The sequence below is a fragment of the Homalodisca vitripennis genome, chromosome 4, assembly GCF_021130785.1.
Source record: "Homalodisca vitripennis isolate AUS2020 chromosome 4, UT_GWSS_2.1, whole genome shotgun sequence".
Lineage (NCBI taxonomy): Eukaryota > Metazoa > Arthropoda > Insecta > Hemiptera > Cicadellidae > Homalodisca > Homalodisca vitripennis.
The window spans coordinates 171,154,607-171,174,312 of NC_060210.1; the positions used below are offsets into that span (position 1 = coordinate 171,154,607).

General features: G+C 31.3%; 1 protein-coding gene across 6 annotated transcripts in view; it reads left to right on the top strand.

Moving 5' to 3' along the window:
* Positions 1-15,921, top strand: part of LOC124360614 (sodium/potassium/calcium exchanger 4) — a 52,742-nt gene extending 36,821 nt beyond the window's left edge. For 5 of the 6 annotated variants that reach the window (XM_046814368.1, XM_046814370.1, XM_046814374.1 and 2 more), the window contains 5 exons: positions 1,292-1,420; positions 2,517-2,726; positions 6,023-6,124; positions 6,248-6,477; positions 12,506-15,921. In XM_046814368.1, coding sequence (XP_046670324.1) covers positions 1,292-1,420; positions 2,517-2,726; positions 6,023-6,124; positions 6,248-6,477; positions 12,506-12,613 — 779 coding nt within the window. In that variant the 3' untranslated portion in view covers positions 12,614-15,921. Of the gene's footprint in view, positions 1-1,291; positions 1,421-2,516; positions 2,727-6,022; positions 6,125-6,247; positions 6,478-11,745; positions 11,974-12,505 lie in introns of those variants that run through there. The other variant, XM_046814369.1, reaches the window with a different exon arrangement.
* The last annotated feature ends 3,785 nt before the right edge of the window (positions 15,922-19,706 follow it).

A 19,706-nucleotide genomic window follows, 5' to 3' on the forward strand; every position in this document is an offset into this window, starting at 1 on the left:
CATAACTACTATATGGGGTAGTCTATCTATAGTATTAGGGTTTATAAGGAGTAAATGAAGTGTATAATAAATCATTTTTTTGTATAGTATTCACATTTTAAATTAAATACAATATATTCAATGGAATATGTGTAGTATATTGTGTTGCTGCCTTAAAGTAGTAAGTTCAGAACAAAAAGATAACACACAACAATTAAAGATTCATTTTTTGGGACTCTAAATGAGTATTTATAATATATTAAGATTTATCTTAACAATCCAAATTTATTTTGATATTTGTTTAATATGTGAGAATCCTGCCAATATGAAGTACGTCATAGGTGACAAACATGACACACGAATCTTGAAGGTTACCCTCATTACACAAGAATCAAGCAACAATTCATCAATGGTAGCATTCCATATTACCCATAAAAATTGAAGATCAAACAAACGATTGCTGTCTGTCAAATAATATGTACTATGTTAAGGGTTTAGTGACAAGAAAGGGATGTTGCTTATAAGCATTTTTTGCCTTGTGGTGACAATAAATTCAGCAACTAAGTGTCAAATCTTAAAGAAAATCTATGACTTTCTACAAAAAACAAATGGCATGGTATGATAAATAAGGAAATCATTTTGCACCATGACAATGTCTATCCACACATAGCTCATCAAACTAAAGATCTCATGGCATCGTATGTTTCTGCACTGAAAGAAGCATCTTTACAGTCTACACCAAGACTGTAATGATTTGATGGAATCGAACAATGTTATTATTGTGTGAAATCGGACAGTAGACTTCAGTAAGAATGGACTTCAAAATTTGGTTGTACAAAAAAATGACAAGTGCCATTGGTGGCACTGTTATTGGTGGAAATTATGAAAAAAGTATATATATATATATGTGTATATATATATATACTTTTTTCATAATTTATATATATAAATATATACTTATATATCTATACTTATATACTATACTTATATATATATATATATATATATATATATATATATATATAATATATATATATATATATATAATATATATATATATATATATATATATATATATATATATATATATACTTGGTTTTGTATTACGAAATAATTATATTTAATTTTTGCAAATTCCTTGTTTAAATATCTATCTCCCACTTGAAATGTTTTGGAAAATATTACCTCATCCACTGTTGGAACTAGGTTATCATGCAGTTTTGTTTTTATTCCTATTATGTTATTTTACTTAAACCGTATTATCTGTTATAAAATTTGTTATATTATGAGATAACACTGCCCTTGTTGCCAGAGGTACCTGATGTGCAGTTGGCTGTACCAAGTACAGAAACAGTTAACTCCCCCCAGCAGAATGGGAACATTGTCCGGCCACCCCCACCTCCTCCAACTGTTGACTCTCCACCTACAGAGACTACTGGAGGTATAAACAAATTTCCCGTCTTACTACTTTACCAATTAATTACTTGAACCTTATCAAAGAACCCCTTTATTAAGGAGAGGGAATCCCTATATGAGTTGCCTCGTTTGACACCTAGAAGCATCGTTTCTTTTTTTCAATGTCTTTACTGTCAAGATAATGTTATAATCTAATATGGTTTTGTCAAGCGGGTATTAGTGCAAAAAAATTACAAGTGCCATTGGTGTGTTTGAGTGGCTTTTTGTCTTCTAGTATAAGATAGGGAGTACTCTTGACCTTATTTCCTTAACAATTTTAACCCTTCGTACGCCACTAATCCAAATCCTTTCACTTTCCTATAATGCCAAGACAAGTAAAACTATTTTTTCTTTAAGTTGAAAGCTAATTTTTATTATAACTAAATTATAAAAGGTAAAAGCACAAAAGATATAAAACAGGCATCTTACTTAAAATTAGTATATTTATTGATAAAAATAAAAGAACTATTTACAAAACTTTTTTAAAAGAATTCTACTATTAAAATTAAATACACCTTGTCGCACTATAATACAAGATAAATATTTCAAACTAATCACAACACTATTACACGATGAAGAATGATTATAAAATATATAGTAGACACGCATTCATGACAACTGAGAATGCAGTAATACACACCATAGATGTTTGGTTATAGCTCTGTAGGAGACGCAAAACTGTCGATCAGGTGATCCAAGTTAGACAAAGGGCACTCCCCTCCCCCTGCCTCAGATTGAAGGTTGTTTATACTTCCTTGGCAACCGCAATAAGCACGGAACATGCAACGGGCATTTGAAGGCCTTTTTTGAACTAAAAAACTAAAAAGAGACATAATCTATAATATGGGATACAACAACTGTATTTGGCGTTTTGGTCAAAGTCTACCATTCTAATATATCCGTGTACGGTGTGGGAAGGGTTAAATTCTTTTAAAATTGTTTATAGAAGCTTTGGGGGTATATTTTCAATGTAATAAAAAGATGGCAATATACAGTGCAGTACAAAATGCTATTTGGACTGTCTATTGTAATTAATTAATGTCAGGTCTAACAGTATACTGATTTATATTTATTTATTTCAGCCTGGGATATTCTGAGTTTTCCATACAGCAAGAGTTGGTTACGAAAGTTGTCTTGGATACTTGTCCTACCAATTCATACTGTATTCTTATTTACCATACCAGACTGTGAGCACCCTCGCTTCAAGAAGTGGTTTCCCGTCACTTTTCTTATGTGTATCATCTGGATTGGAGGGTTGTCCTATGTTGTTGCATGGATGATAACTGTGGTTGGTAAGTAACTTTGATATATATTAAGACTAAGGTAGATATAAATATAGATTGACTTTCACTGCAACTTCTGGCAAGGCTGCAGCTCTCCAACCAAGAGGACCCTGGTTCAATTTATGGGGAGGTCAATATAAATTTACGTGGGTTTGGACATTTTCCCCTTTGAAAACTTGTAAATACTCAACTAAAAATACCACCAAATGGATATGCATCAAACTTGATCTTGCCTATACAGCTTCATGCAAAATTTCAAGTCTGAGCATAGACTTGAAGAAATATGCTGTGGAAGACAGACAGACAGAAGTGAATTTTCCAAATATACTGAGTTACAGCAAAATATGTAATTGAATAACTGAATTCACAGATTTAGCAAACAAAGCCATCTAACAACTTTTACCTTTTTGTACTACAGTAGAGTCCCGTTAATCCAACCTAATTGGGACCGAGCCCTATTCGGATTATGTGATTGTTCGGATTAGCCAGAATTACAGAAAAATACGGTTTTTAATCTTGAGAATGGGTCTATTTTGTTATAGAATTATCAACATTGTTTATTAAAACATGTTTTCTGACTGTTGCATTGTATTTCTTGACAAATAAACGTGCTTGCGAATACTAAGCACATTTACCGTATTTAGTGTGAGAGTTCTATTGTTAAGCAATGTGAGTCATCCAATAAACTCTCTTCAATGCTACAGAAGACAATAACTGAATTTATGTCTTTTAACAATTAATATTGTACTCAATAATAATATCAGTACTGTACGTCCAATTTTTGTTTGATTTCACTTCTTAATACAGTAATTTAACTCATACTTAACCTATAAGTTTCAATTTGGTACTGTATTTAACATCATTATTTATGTACTGTACCGTACACAATTTGTCTTAATAAAATATACCGTAGTATGTCTATTTAATTAAAGTTTTATTTGTTTATGTACGAAATGATGCACCCATTTTCATTTTTTAAGTAATTAGTTCCTATAACTGTTCATTATCGTTATAAATAATTCCTCCTGGACCTGTTCGGATTACACGTTCGGCGGATTAGCGGGACTCCACTGTACTTATTTGTGTGAATAAACATTTTCTATGGTTTGTAGCATAAAAAGTGTCTAGAGAAATCAACTGAAGAACGTTGAACCAGCCTGAGGTTGAAAATGTAGACAATTCTTCCCAAACTTTGGACATTATAAAATTAAAGAAACAAATTCATTTTTCCTATTGATAGTGATGAGTTATAATATTATATGTTCTTCAAAAGAGATGGAGGAAAACATAGATAATACAATATTTATTTAATACTAAATATTTAAAAAAAATAATTACAGATGTTTTATATTTGTCTTATGATGTTAATAACATATTTGAGTACAAGTAACGTATTTAGAGTCCTATTACAGCAAAAGATAAAAATGAATTCTGAGTTGTTATTACTGCAATTAAAATGGGTAAATTAAACATTTTGAAACTTTGAATTTGTACTAATTTTTATGAGTGTGAGAGTATGCAAATGTGTAACTAATAAATTATTTACTTTGATATATTTTCGTGAGAATTGTATTTCATATATTTTCGAAAATACCTGGTACTTCAAATTAAAAATAATAATCTATATATTTATGTATAAATGTATGGGCAAAACTAATGATAATTAGCATAATGGGGTTTATGTACAGTTTGAGGACTTTAGCTGCGCGTGTGACCTTGAGTGTGTGGTGATAGGCGGGAGGGGTTGGCGGGTTACTGTTATGCGCTGCGTCCTGAAAACATTTCCTGTGACTCATGGGTAAACCCTCCTTTCAGGAATCGTATTGACTCAAATAACTCATTATACTCAATAAAATCAGTCTGTTGTGTGACAGTGCTGATTCTGGTGGAATTGAATAATAAGAGCACAGCTAAATTCCTCCAACTGTAGGTTGGGGGTCCTCAAAGACTGTAGGTTATTAGGTGGGGATCCATGACACACTTGACTTTAAAAAGCTCTGCGTTAGACTATCGTGTACCCCGTTGGGTGCACGATTGCTTAAGTTTTAATGTAAAGTGATTTTTTAGCTACTCCTTGGGATACACAAAGAAACATTAAAATAACATATTGAAATAAATTTTGTTTATGCAAAATTATGACATACATTTTTTGTTATACGTAGTTGTTTAACATAAAAAAGATTACAGTTTTTTGCCACTATTATTGAAAAATTCAACGGCAAATAAAACAGTCCAGAAAAAAGTTGTCAATGTAAACGTGTTGTTATGTTTTGGTCAAACTTGTGTAGGGGCATTTGCTTTTTAATACAACAAAATGTAACAGTATTATCTTAAGAAATCAATTACTGATTCTGGGTCTGTAACGAGAATTAATTCCTTGTTGAAAATGTGTTATTTACGATGGATGATTTGAAAGGATAGTAGGATTTTTGCATTTTGCCATCATTATGTGTTACAAAAAATTATAACACTATGTTTTGAGGAATTAAAATTTACCCTCTTTCTTATGTGAAAAAATGTCGTAAGACATTAATTACTGGTTCCAGGTCTGTACCAAGAATTAATCCCTTGTTTAAAATTTATTATTGATGATAGATGATTTGAAAAGATAATAGAATTTCGGACATTTGCCATCATTCAAGCAAGTCATACATATAGTAGTTTCACTGTATTAGTGCAAGGCAAAAATTAATATTCACTCTAAAGAACGCTAAGGTATGTGCACTGGTACTACTGAAGGATGCCAGGCCTATTTTGAGTGTCATGCACTGTTTTATTAACACACTTGTAAAAACTGTAAATATATAGATAATTTACTAGACCTTTCAATATTAGAAGCTTATATTTGACCTAAAAGGAAAAAAAACCACTGTATAATCTTATTTAGCTAAAAGTTCTTATATATTCGAATTTTTTATTCTTTTAGTTCCACTTTGTTAAAGGCACTTAAATAAAATTATTGTTTTGAAACAAATAAGTTCGTTTTGTTAGATACACTAAAACTGTACATACCCAAATAAGTCCAAAATTAAAAAAAATAGTTCTGTGAAAACCCTTTGCATATTACAGACCATTGACATTCTTAGCTAGCTATCGCGATTTCCATACATTGGCATCCTTTGAATGTTTTTGAATCATCTGAATATATAAGGAAGTTGGCACTAAAAGGGTCAAGCCAAAAGTTTTATTATTGTTATAACAATACATGTTTGTATAGAAATTATTTTAAAATATCTTGAAATTAATAATAAATTATAATATACAGTATAAACTGTGAATAAACTTACTGTATTGTCTATACATAGGTGATACATTGAAGATCCCAGATTCGGTTATGGGAATCACTTTCTTGGCAGCTGGGACAAGTGTACCAGAAGCCGTATCTAGTGTCATTGTGGCTAAACAAGGTAAGCTGGTTTTTTTATTTGACATATTTTAAGATTTAATATTTTTAACACTAAAATTTTGTGAGCTATATGTGTTTCTTTGAATAATTATAATTATTGGATGTTAATATGGAACCTGTGTAGGTCATGGATCGATGGGTATCAGCAACTCTTTGGGTTCCAACACATTTGACATCCTGCTGTGCCTGGGTCTGCCATGGCTCATCAAGGCCTCTTTCTTACCTACCAGTGCTGGACACCATTTTGTTAGGATCAACTCCCGTGGGCTCGAGTACAGTGCCATATCGCTCCTCTCCACTTTACTGCTTCTCTACATAGCTTTCGCCATCAACAGATTCAAGCTAGACAGGAAGGTAATTCAATCTTACTATTTAAAAGTCCAAGCTGAATTGTAGCTCTAGACTACATTGTAAATGCACTTATATTACTTCATAAGAAAACATGTAAAATGAATTGTAAACAAGATTTTGTAATCTGCTTTAAAAGACAGCTCCTGGTTTAAACAAAGACCTAAATCAACATCGAATTGTCTGGGATGAATTAACAAAGTCACAAGTTAATCATGGAAAGTGAGACCAGACGCACCGGCCAATTATTCAGTCACAGCTTATCTGATTTGTCCAACATCTTACTACAAAATTAGCACCTCCAGTGCTGTGATGGCTGACCACCTCACATTATCTGGGAACCAGTTGCTGATAAGATAACCTCTTAAGCAATTCCTGTGACTGATAAGGGAACTTAGGATTGAACAGGACATGGTATGAGTGAGTGATGGAGACGTGATAGTTCAGACGGAGACAGGATAGATTATTGTATTTTTCTTGTCTTCAGAGAATACCTAATTTATATTTGAGGTAGACAAATATTTCAATGTGGAATAATTAATCTATAGTGATAGGTGTAGGTATAGTCCCTGGTTCCTGGACAGTTGATTATTGAACTAAATTAACATGTAGTAGTACAGTTTATAATTGGTTGGAAGGCAGGAGGAGTATGTTAGTTCAGGATTATGGTTGTTCCATAGCCTCTTGTCAGATATTTTCATATACGCATTATATCCTGCATAATAGCTAATTTATACCAATAGTCCATAAACTGTAAATAAATGCCAAACAGTGGTGTGCTGGCAATCATAATCACTCCAGTAAGGTTACATGTTATTTGCTTTAAACAATCCTTTTACTTTTACCTTTTCTGATGCCAGCATTGAGCATCTTTTTCCTAGTCACTGTTCTTAAATATGTTGTGTTCTTGGAGTTTAATATTCCTATATCTTCACCCATAGTTACATGGATCAGTCATTTTACTGCCTTTCTCTTAACATCATAGTTTTGCCTGTACAAAAATTGTCTTGTCCTCGTCTAAGGCTTTACTTTTCCTCAAGCTCGGATCTAGGATTGGCTTTCACTAGAAAGAGTTCACCACATGAATAAACTCTCATCATCACCGCTTTTAGCATGCTTAGACTGATTTCTAATAGTTGCAGCTTCTATAGTCATTTCAACAGTTGCTGTAAGTGGTATGCTATAGATCAAGAGAAGCTGGATGTCAATAGCCTCCTGTAGATGTATTTTCCTGAAGTGATCAGCTTCTGATGATTTCAATACTCATATAACATCTGACCACTTATCCTCCTGAAATTTTATGATCTGGTTGACTCTGAGACACACGATTATACAGTATGTCCTGTTTTTCAAACTGTGCCACACCTTGTGATGTGATAGAGGCTACTAGGTTGATTAGCTCGCTTTCAGGAAATTTAGTTCTTATCCTAAGTTTCAGCATCTTTTGAGGTTCATAGATATCCTCACTCACTAACCTAACATGCATTTCTAGTGAGTAAGATTTATGTTTAGCCAAAATCTCTTAAATCCTGAGAGCTTTCTATATTTCTTCAAGATTGTCATAGAAATGCCATCAGAATAACCTTTTTGCTTACTTTATCTTTTATTGTACTCAGTCTAGTAATGGGTTAAAACTGAATCATGAATCTTCAACAAAGATTTGGATTCAAGAATCAATCAGGATTCAACATTCGAATCTGCGGAGATCAGTCTCATTATTAATTATCGGGCCGATCGACAATACACAAATTACTGGTTGCTAAATCGTGTTTTAGCCATACTTTGGATTTTATAAACCATAAATATGTAACCTAATTAAATAATTATTGTACTTTGTAAATAATATTTTGCTTGCAGTTGGTATTTTATATATTTATGTTCACCCAGTGTCGTGTGTCTGCTGTGTTTATTTGCTGTCAACAGCTGATCAACATCGCGCAAATTACCGATTGTGAAAATGTGTTTTTATTGTACTTTGAAATCCCGTAAATAGATAACCTAACAAAAAATTATAATATTGTAAATAATATTTTGCTTGAAGTTGGTATTTTATATATTTATGTTCACCCAGTGTCGTGTGTCTGCTGTGTTTATTTGCTGTCAACAGCTAATCGACATCGTGCAAATTACCGATTGTGAAAATGTGTTTTTATTGTACTTTGAAATCCCGTAAATAGATAACCTAACAAACAAATTATAATTTTGTAAATAATATTTTGCTTGAAGTTTATTTTAATTTTCTATGATTATATTGCCGTGGGCCCGTTACGCCTATTTGCGACTTCTGAAAGCCACCAGCTTAACTTACCCTAATAATTATTCACACAGATCCCCTCAATGTAAGAAACTACTTCACCCCTCATGTCACCCGTCTTGTCATCAAGAAGGAAGAAGGCTGAGATTTCTCCGACAAACGTAAGGTCAACAAAAGAGGGGTCACACAGCGGAAATCAATGAAAGTCATTAGCTTCCCAGTCTCCAACCCAAACTGATATGTTTGAATAGAATGAAAAACATCCTTGTTTGCATCTACAGGTTATACGTCAATTACCACTCACAGGTTATACTTCAATTTCTGTTTACCATTTTCACCACGAACCATTTGAATTTGAATTTTATCGATGTTGATCTGTTACAATGCTAATAGAATTGTTCTGTCCAGAATTCATCTAGTCTTGAGTATTATACCTTACCTCTGGAACAGAATTCAAGAACTGGAAAGCATTGTTTGTTTACTAGCTTTATCTATTATCATTTTTAACCCTCTTAGTGGTAATCAGTGGTTATCTGCCTAAGCACTGACTCTTTTATTTATTTATAGTGCAAAATGTTAATGTATCAACTTGATTAAAACACCACTTAAAACACCACACAAAATCCGTTGCGTGGGATGAGATCCCAGTGCAAGTGCTGAAGGCTTCTGCGTTTTACATCTCACAACCTCTGGCTTTAATTATTAACCACTCTTTCATGTGCGGTCAATTTCCCTGGCAACTTAAATATGCAGATGTAATACCAGTTTTTAAAAAAGGGGAAAGGCAAGACCCTAACAACTACAGGCCAGTGTCAATATTACCTAGCATATCAAAAGTCTTTGAAAAGATAGCCCACAAGCAATTATGTACATATTTAGAAAACAATGGTTTCCTCTGTAAAAAATCAGTATGGCTTTCGCTCTGGCCACAGCACTATTGAGGCAGCATCTGAAATGATTGAGCAAATTCTAGAGGCCTTGGATGGGTCGCAGGATACTGCTGGTATTTTCTGTGACCTATCCAAGGCCTTTGACTGTGTAAATCACTCATTACTTGTAAGTAAACTTAAATTTTATGGAATCTTAAGTAAGCCTTTGGAATGGTTCCAATCATTCCTTACTGATAGGAAGCAAAGAATATTACTCAACAATAATGGCATAAAACATACATCATCATGGGCAAACATATGTAGTGGTGTACCACAAGGATCTATTTTGGGTCCTTTATTATTTATTATTTTTATAAATGATCTGCCTTATAATGTTAAAAATAATTTGATATTGTATGCAGATGATACTACATCCCTAGTAAAATGTAACCGAGGACAACATATTAAATCAGAAATTGTTAATTCACTCATAGATTTAGAAAAATGGTTTACATATAATGGGCTTGTACTAAATAGTGATAAAACTCAAATTGTAAAATTCCAAACATTGCAAAGCAAGACCCTGTCAAATTTTCAGATAAATTTCAAGAATACAACTCTGACTGCTGTAGATTTTAGTAAATTTTTGGGGCTCCTTATTGATAAAAATTTTTCCTGGAGACCATACATAGATGTCTTAAACAACAAAAAACTGAGTTCAGCTTGCTACCAAATGTTTACATTAAGGGAGTTGGTAGACATTAAGACTAGGCTTATAGTTTATTATTCTTGCTTTTATTCACTAGCACAGTATGGAATACAAATATGGGGCAGCTGCTCTGGCATTATCTCTGTCCTCAAAATTCAAAAGAGATACGTAAGAACCATGCTATTTTTGAATATAAGAACCTCATGTAAAAAAAATATTTACAGATTTAGAAATATTGACAATTCCATCATTGTATATTTATAGTTGTTTAATTTTTTATTCATAATCGTCTAAATTCAGGAAATATAAAGCAACATGAGCACCAGTATAACACCCGTTTTAAAGATAGACTGCAATTTCCTGTACACAAATTAACATTATTTGAAAGTTCACCAAGTTATATGGGAACTAAATTTTATAATAAGCTTCCTCCTCATTTAAAACAGCTTAAAATGTCTTGTTTTAAGAACTCAGTTTAAAAGTCTACTAATTAGAAAAGCTTACTATAGCATAACTGAGTTTTTACATGACAGTCTTTGCGATCACATGTTTTAATGTTTGTAATATTTTAATGTAATGTAAGTTTTATTCTGATGTAATTGTATTACAGATTTAGTATTTATTATTGACAAGCAACCTGTTCACACAACATCTGAAGTTTGTAAAATCTGTGAATGTTTTGTTGCAATAAACTTCTTGATTCTTGATTAGGAGATATCCTAACATTAGGTATTTTTTTTCTTTCTTTGTTCTATACCATGACGTCATTATCTGTTGAAATACAACTTTGTATCGCAAGTCGGTCATTTTGGCAGGTGTGTTTGTTTACTTGGCTAGCAAACATAAATAACTGTATTGTGTTTATTCGGTACTTTATGGTGTAATATCATAATTAGTGCCTGTAAATAAATTTGAATAGGAAAAATACTTTTTATTCAAATTTTAGCCTCATTTTTTTACTCTAGGTCTAAATTTTATTTTTCAAACATTATTAATAATTTATGTAAAATTTGCAAGGTGACAGCTATCTCAGATTTTTCATTTTCTGAAAATTAGTTGGCTTCTAATTTCAAAGCATTAGTCCAAAGCATACAAATATAAATTTATAAACAAACATTAGAAAAGGAATATATTATTTTTTTATAAATAATTTGTATTAACAAAGTAAAGTTCTCCATTTCTTTCTGAAAGAATAATGTATATCAGTATAAATTTCTATACTACGTCCCAGATGATGATTTTCTTGACTTTCTTATATTTTGAAACAACTTTGATGTTTTAAAACAATGGCAAAATGTAAAATAAAAGTTATTTGTATTGCCTCAGTAATAAGGCTTTAATAAAATCCAAAAGTTCTTTCTGTTTCTTGAATGGTTGCTAATTTTTTTGTTTTTTTCCTTAATATATGTAACTAAATTGTAAGATGTTTTCTCTGTTTTCAGGTGGGATATGCATGTCTCATGATGTATGGGATGTTTCTAGTGTTAGCTACACTGATTGAACTTAATATATGTAACTAAATTGTAAGATGTTTTCTCTGTTTTCAGGTGGGATATGCATGTCTCATGATGTATGGGATGTTTCTAGTGTTAGCTACACTGATTGAACTTAATATATGTAACTAAATTGTAAGATGTTTTCTCTGTTTTCAGGTGGGATATGCATGTCTCATGATGCATGGGATGTTTCTAGACTTTCTTATATGTTGAAACAACTTTGGTGTTTTAAAACAATGGCAAAATGTAAAATAAAAGTTATTTGTATTGCCTCAGTAATAAGGCTTTAATAAAATTCAAAAGTTGTTTCTGTTTCTCGAATGGTTGCTAATTTTTTTGTTTTTTCCTTAATATATGTAACTAAATTGTAAGATGTTTTCTCTGTTTTCAGGTGGGATATGCATGTCTCATGATGTATGGGATGTTTCTAGTGTTAGCTACACTGATTGAACTTAATATATGTAACTAAATTGTAAGATGTTTTCTCTGTTTTCAGGTGGGATATGCATGTCTCATGATGTATGGGATGTTTCTAGTGTTAGCTACACTGATTGAACTTAATATATGTAACTAAATTGTAAGATGTTTTCTCTGTTTTCAGGTGGGATATGCATGTCTCATGATGTATGGGATGTTTCTAGTGTTAGCTACACTGATTGAACTTAATATATGTAACTAAATTGTAAGATGTTTTCTCTGTTTTCAGGTGGGATATGCATGTCTCATGATGTATGGGATGTTTCTAGTGTTAGCTACACTGATTGAACTTAATGTTTTCTTCACTGTTAATCTCCCAACATGTGGCAGATCGTGAAAGACACAGTATTTTCTCTCATTCCATTAATTCATCTCTCATTATCATACATGTGTTATGATATTCCACGTTTTAATAAGTAACATATACAATGTAGATTTTGTCATTATGAACTACTTTTTTTAATTCTTTCAAGATCAATATTTTATCTTGAGTACACATTAGCTCAAGAACTATATGTATTTGGTTTACTAAAATGTCAGTCACTTATACATTAAACTTAATATTAATTTTTTAAATACATATATACACTTTCAGTTATGTTGAAAAATATGAACTCAGTTACCAAAGTTCACTACTATTTGTAAATATTATGTAGACTGTACTAACTATTCAATTCTCTTCCTAAACTAGTAAGAGTTTCCTTCTAACAATTCTTCTTCATGTACAAATATTTAATTTTATATTTATGATGTATATAATATATACATTATTGTTAAGAATAGTTTTTTTTCTTATGACTAATATCAAATAACTTCCAAAATGTAATATTCTCAAGTTAACTCTAATAATATATAATAAAAAAATTAACTAATTTTTAATTGCCTAAGTCTGCTTCTTTTAGTAAAATATGTATTCTTATTTTTGTAATTAAATATGAAAAGTTGCACCAATTGTAATGAACAAAATGTGATTTCAATTTACTTAGGACAGTTTTCATGAATAACCCGATGAAAGTAAATTTTATAATTATTTAAGTGCAATACAATATGAATTATTTAAATGCTAATAAATATTTGATAGTATATAATATACATCTTACAATGTAATTTCTATCTAAACTTTATGTCACATGTGATGTGGATGGGTGAGATTACCTTGGAAAAAGATTTAAAAGGATGTTAAGTTTAAAAAACCATTTTGTATGTTTGATTAACACTGGTTTTTGAAATTAAACTAGTTAATTTATTTTTCAATACAGTTGTACTTCTTAACAACTTATTGGCAGCAATAATGTCTGAAAAAAATAAACTTCTGAAACAACTCTCTCACATTTGGCTGGGATGTCTAATTAATTGATTTAGTTGCTGCTTGTTTTCACCGTTATACTAAACATATTTATTTGTGTATCTATATTAATCTGTATAAAAGTCAGACATCAATTTTAATTGGTTCCAAAACTAAAAATTGAATAACACCAATGAAAATTCATGTTAGCAAAACCTACTGTTTAAATTAAATTTAATATTAATTTTGAAGTTTTAATTTAAAACATAATAAGGATTCCATAGCTAACCAAATATGTCTTTAAAAGGTTAGATCAAAGTTTATGTTTCTGTTTAACACAATGTCTGTTAATATATTTGTACCATATGGATTTATATACAGTCAATATGTTTTGCTAGTATCTCTACCATGATCTGATTCTATGTCTTACAACTTGCTTAACATAGACAGTTGAGCATGAAATCAAGGTTGTTTGTACTTTGAATTAGGTTGTGTACACGGTTACATTTTTATACAATTATTTGATATTAGAAACTAATTTTATATCAACTCATAGCTACATTTTTACAAGTTACTATTCTCCAAATGTTTGTTAATTTAATTTAGTGCACTAGCACAGTAGAGTGTCAACATCCTAGACTGGCATTACGGTAGAGAAGATGATCTATGCAGTTTTGTCCTAGTTCAATTGATAAAGTTCCTTGTTGAGGCATGCTTTACAGAACTGCTTTAATTGGGATAATTAAAGTAGAAGTAGGTGAGTACAATGGATAATTTAGGTCACGTTGGTTTTCTTTTCCCGTTACTCAATATATTACAATCTCTGATACATGGAAAAGTGAATAGGCATTTTGTCAGTGATTATTCCGGTAAATGGGCAAAGTGTAATATTTTTAATAACTATGGGAGCATTTGAAATATTACAATTATTAATTTTGCGTATTATGTCTTTGAAAACAATAAAATCAGAAAAAATGGGCACATTTATCTTAAGTGGCAGATAAATGGTTTAAACATAAATGCCAATATTATAATAATCACAAACAGACTTGATAACATTATATACTGGTAGATTACTATAAAAAATTAACATGTTCAAAATTCAGTTGAGCAATTTATAAAGAAATTCAGACCAGAGTATTGTAAAAATATTAATGAACTATTTAATCATAATAATAATAAATGTAGGAGTGTTCATTACAAACAATCTGCCCATCATGTTTATACTCTGTGGTCATAACGTAAACCAGTAGAAGATTAAAAAGTTATAATATTATGTGTCCATGCAGTTTATTTAGTTTTTTATACCTTAATCACAAAATTGTGTAACTAGCACAGCACATTTCTGGCAAGAATCTCACTTTGTGGCAAACTGATCATCAGAGTTTTGCTTTGAACTATTTTCTGTTATCCTAAAGAGATAATCTCATTTAATTAATTTCTTATAATTTGATAAGGACTTCACTCCCATTATGCTGGTCGGCCTATTCACTCACCAAAATCAAGTGACCTTGTGTTAGACATCACCACTTTGCCTGACAAAGATGATCAATATTTCAATAAACCTTTGTAGAGGGGGTAAATATAGAGTAGAAGATAAATATAGACGAGAAAAAAAGTTGTTGTATGATATTTTGTGTGTTTCTTGGCTCTGTCCATACATGGAATTACAACATTCAGTTTGTAATCGACACATACAACCTTATATCACAAACCAACAAAGTGCCTGCGAGTTGTTTCACGGAGTGTCAGCGATGTAACGGCCCAGTTGACATCAATTAGTGGACTGACTGCATTTTGGTACAGAACAACTTTTAGCCCTTGTTTTGTCTCATGAATATGTTATTCCAAATCAGCTTTGTTCTTTTTGTGATGCACTATGAAAAAAGCTAAGTTTAACAAATTGTCTAGGGACATACGCAAAATTGCCAAGAAATTGCACAGTGATGTAGTTTTTATTTTTAAGTCTATTGTTTCTGCAGACAATGTTTATGCTAAAATATTATTTGTTTTCTATTCATTGTTTAACTTGAGAATTGACATACTTAATAAGTAAATTGCATATCATGCAGTAATTTATTAGTAATATTTAGCGGCAGCTAAAAACTTATTTATTAATCATACTGTTTACTAAGGTTTAGTAATTTATCGTATTATAAGACTCAAATATACAGCATTTAAAAAGGTTTTGATACATTTTGATTAATGGGTAAAGAAACATTTTAATATTGTGATTTCTTGACTCAAAACTCCAATTTCTTAGGCATGTTATGTAAATTGCAATAGATATGTAAATTTGTAGATGTAGTATTTTATAAATTTGTTTAAGAGTTTATAAAATAAATTGCTAGTCGGACTTTGTTATTGTTTGATTTATTGTTGAACCCCTCGTGTTGCTAGTTTCCTGGAATTACAGAGAGATATTGGAGGGTATTTCTTACTTTAGGTTTCATTTGGTCTTAACTTTATGAAACTTTCTTTTATTTTAATTTGCAATAACAAAATAATAAAGAATGGACAATGTTTTAAACTAATGGTCTCATTGGCTGAGCGTTAGCGAAGCCTACCACTCTAGCTGCTGCCAAAATGTTGGTTGTCCATCTCTCCACATGGTATCTTAAAAAGGAACTGACCTATAGATTTGAAATTTTGTTTGAAGCTTTATTTCTATATAGGCAATATCAAATTTGATGATAGTTCATGTCACTCCTTGAAATTTGGCTAAGGGTTAGCAAACATTTTTACATTGATCTTATGGGTAGGCATTATGGCAACAAGAAAATCACAGATCAAGTTTTTACATAGTAACAAATAAAGCCCAACTATGTGCAGAAAGATTTTATCTAAAAATTTTCATTTTATTTTACATTAAACTTCATTTCAACACAGACAGTAATGAATTCTGTGATGTTGCTTATTTGTTCATGGGATTTGGGCTGAGCATCGTTGAAGCCTATCATTCAGTAGGCAGGTACAATTTCTCTTTTATCTACTATGGGGATGTAAAAATTTATTTTGTGTATGATTGTCTGTCTGTCTGACCAAAGGACATCTTGAGAATGAAATAAGCTAGACTTAAAATTTTGCATGCAACCTCAGCAAAGCTTGCTACGGAATCACAGTGTAGTGTATTCCTACCTTGTGTATATCACATACGAGATATTAAAAGATATTTATCTGTAGCCATAGTTTTAGTGCATTAGCACTTAGAATACTTAAGCTTAAGAATACTTATGATTGACCAAAGTTCATATCAGCTTCACTGATTAAAACTAGGAAAATCGAAACCTAGTATTTATATTACCAAGCCTTCTTCCAAGATAGGTTGGTAATATAGATTGGATCCAAATATGACCCTAGTAAAATATTTGGGTGCATTCTGTACTTTTCATAATATCAGTACTGTACTACTTTTTAGGGATGTGAATCGGGTAAGGTTTCTCAAAGTCCTGTGTTTGGAAGAGAGATTGTACGTTACTTTTTTATATTTAAGGTATTTAAAATGATTTTCACAATTAAATTAAGCAGTAGGCAAGATTGAGGGGGCTTCTTATTTAATTTGTTACTAGCCCATGTGGGGAATATCATTTAATAAAAACTGGTATCTGTTCTCTTTTCAGGTTAAGCATAACGTTAATGGATACTAAAGTTGTACTTGATTACAGAAAACATTAACAGATACTTTTATGACTAAAAGTAGTATAGAAATAGTATAAAAGATTGTTGTTATTGCGGTACCAGTCAGATGTGCTTATTGTGTATAACTAATTACTCACAAATTTTCGTTCACTGTCCATTGAGAGCAACACTGCAGTAATGGCTATGTCCTAATCTTATATATAGCACTCTGAAATTCACATGGAAGAAATACAAATCTGACTACATCAATAATACACTAAATAAATAAAAAGTGGTACGAAATACAATCAACACAGCATGGTCTGAAAATGAAAAAAAGTAAGTCTTCAGATGTATGGAATAGTTCATGAACCAGAAACTTTAAGAAATAACCACAAATACTAACTGGACTATTAACAATACAACAGCTGGTACATTATAAAAATGCAAAGAGAGGAACGGGTGGAAATTATCAGCATATTAAAAGTAAAAACATCTTTCGGAATCAATAAATTTATCTTAAAAAGTCTACAAGTTCTGTGGTGCTATGAATAGGTGCTACCACTACTAGATGTAATCAATAAATCACCAAGAAATGGATACTTAGCTTCACCATTAAAGTGTAACTAATGTAAACTAAAGTTTATCCTAAATTGAAAGATAAAAGTTCCTCAAAAGCAAGTAATTTGAGGCCTATCCCCTCATATCTATAATATGGATATAATAATTTGCTCAATGAAATACAAGGGCTATTCAGAAAGTAAATTACGTTTTGTTTTGTAACCGCTTGGGCTGGTACTATCACGGTCATTTTGATGTTAGGGCATTTCTCTGTTCAGCCACGCTAGTGAGGTTACTGTCGCTCCTTGGTGTTTTACAATAGCAGTTTTAAATGTGTAACGCAATTGAAAATCTGGCAAGTTCTGAAGTGCGGTCAGTAATACGGTTTTTGTTGGCTAAGGGTTTGTGTGAAGTTTATGGGAACAATGTATTACAGAAGGTGGAGTGCTTCAGTGATGCATTAGGTTTAAAAATGGCCAAAATGTGCATAATGACGAACGGAGTGGATGGGCAAGCATTGTGACCAATGAAATTGTCTCTTTAAGTTGATGAGACGATTAAAGAAGACTGCAGATTCACAATAACAGACCTCACTTAGTTTTCATCAAATTTCAAGGGGTTTGTCTCACAGAAGTTGTGTTACCATGCAATATGGATACTGAAAATCAACATATAGAAAAATCGGACTCGAGAAGTCCTGGAAGGTGTTTCCACATCCGCCTTATAGTCCGGACCTTGCACCCAGCGACTACCACCTGTTTCTAGCAATGTAGACCTAGCAATGATTCTAGCAAAAATAACCTTCAAACAAAGACCTAGCTTGCGACGCAGCACTTTGATGATGACGTGAAACTGCAAGAGGGTATGACCTACCTCGTTGAAGTAAACTTTGGCTATTAAAGTTGTTAATTTGTTTTTCAATACTTTTTTCATTGAATAATTTATTCCAATTTTCATGTTGCAATGTTTTTAGATACTTTCTATACTAAAAATTATCACTTTTATTTTTCAGATTCAACGTACTTGCTTCTACAAAACTCTTAAATTAAAACCAAACTTGTTACGTGAAAGATAAACAAAAATACTGTCTATACTCTGTCAGATCTCAGGTTGATGCCTTTAATAGTTTGTCTAAAACTGTAAACCAAAAGAATGTCTAATAAGACAATAGAGTCCTTGTTATCACTAATATGATGACATTGATGACATTCAAATCGCCAAGAAACAAAACAGATTCATCTTTCATGGATTTATATTTGTGTACGTTCATTAATTATAACGATCGATACCAACCGATCGCTATAGTGTGTTTCTGTCACACTTTATACACGAAAACCCAAAATTACACAACCAAAGTAACTGAATATCATGCTTTGTAAATTATATTCAACTTAAAGTTCATATTTTGTATGTCTATATTTCTTCATCGCCGAGCGTTTGCTGTGTCTATACACAATACACGTAGTTGACTAAACCACTCAGCCGCACTAAAAATCACACAATTAAAAATTTCATTTCTGAAAATTTGTGTAGTTGTATACACAGTAAATTATCACCTATAAAAATACATGTCAATTTATATCCCAATATTTTTTATTAGGGATGACATGGTTTGAAATTTAAATTCATTTAAATACCAAACACATATTATTTAAGTAATGCAAATACAAGCCCATATTTTCAAATTATATATATATATATATATATATATATATATATATATATATATATATATCAAGCAAACATAATGGCTCTTCAAACAAAATCACCAGTTGGATTAAATTTGAGACACAGTTAATTTAAATTTATTATTCAAAAATTTTATCTATCTCTGTGTTTAGGAAAGGTTACATGTATAATTTACTTGTTTCGATACCATATGTTTTTGTTGTTTGCAATGTTTTTATAACCTTCAATCTTATATTTGTTTATATTTTATTTTATACATGCTTTTGATAATGTTACT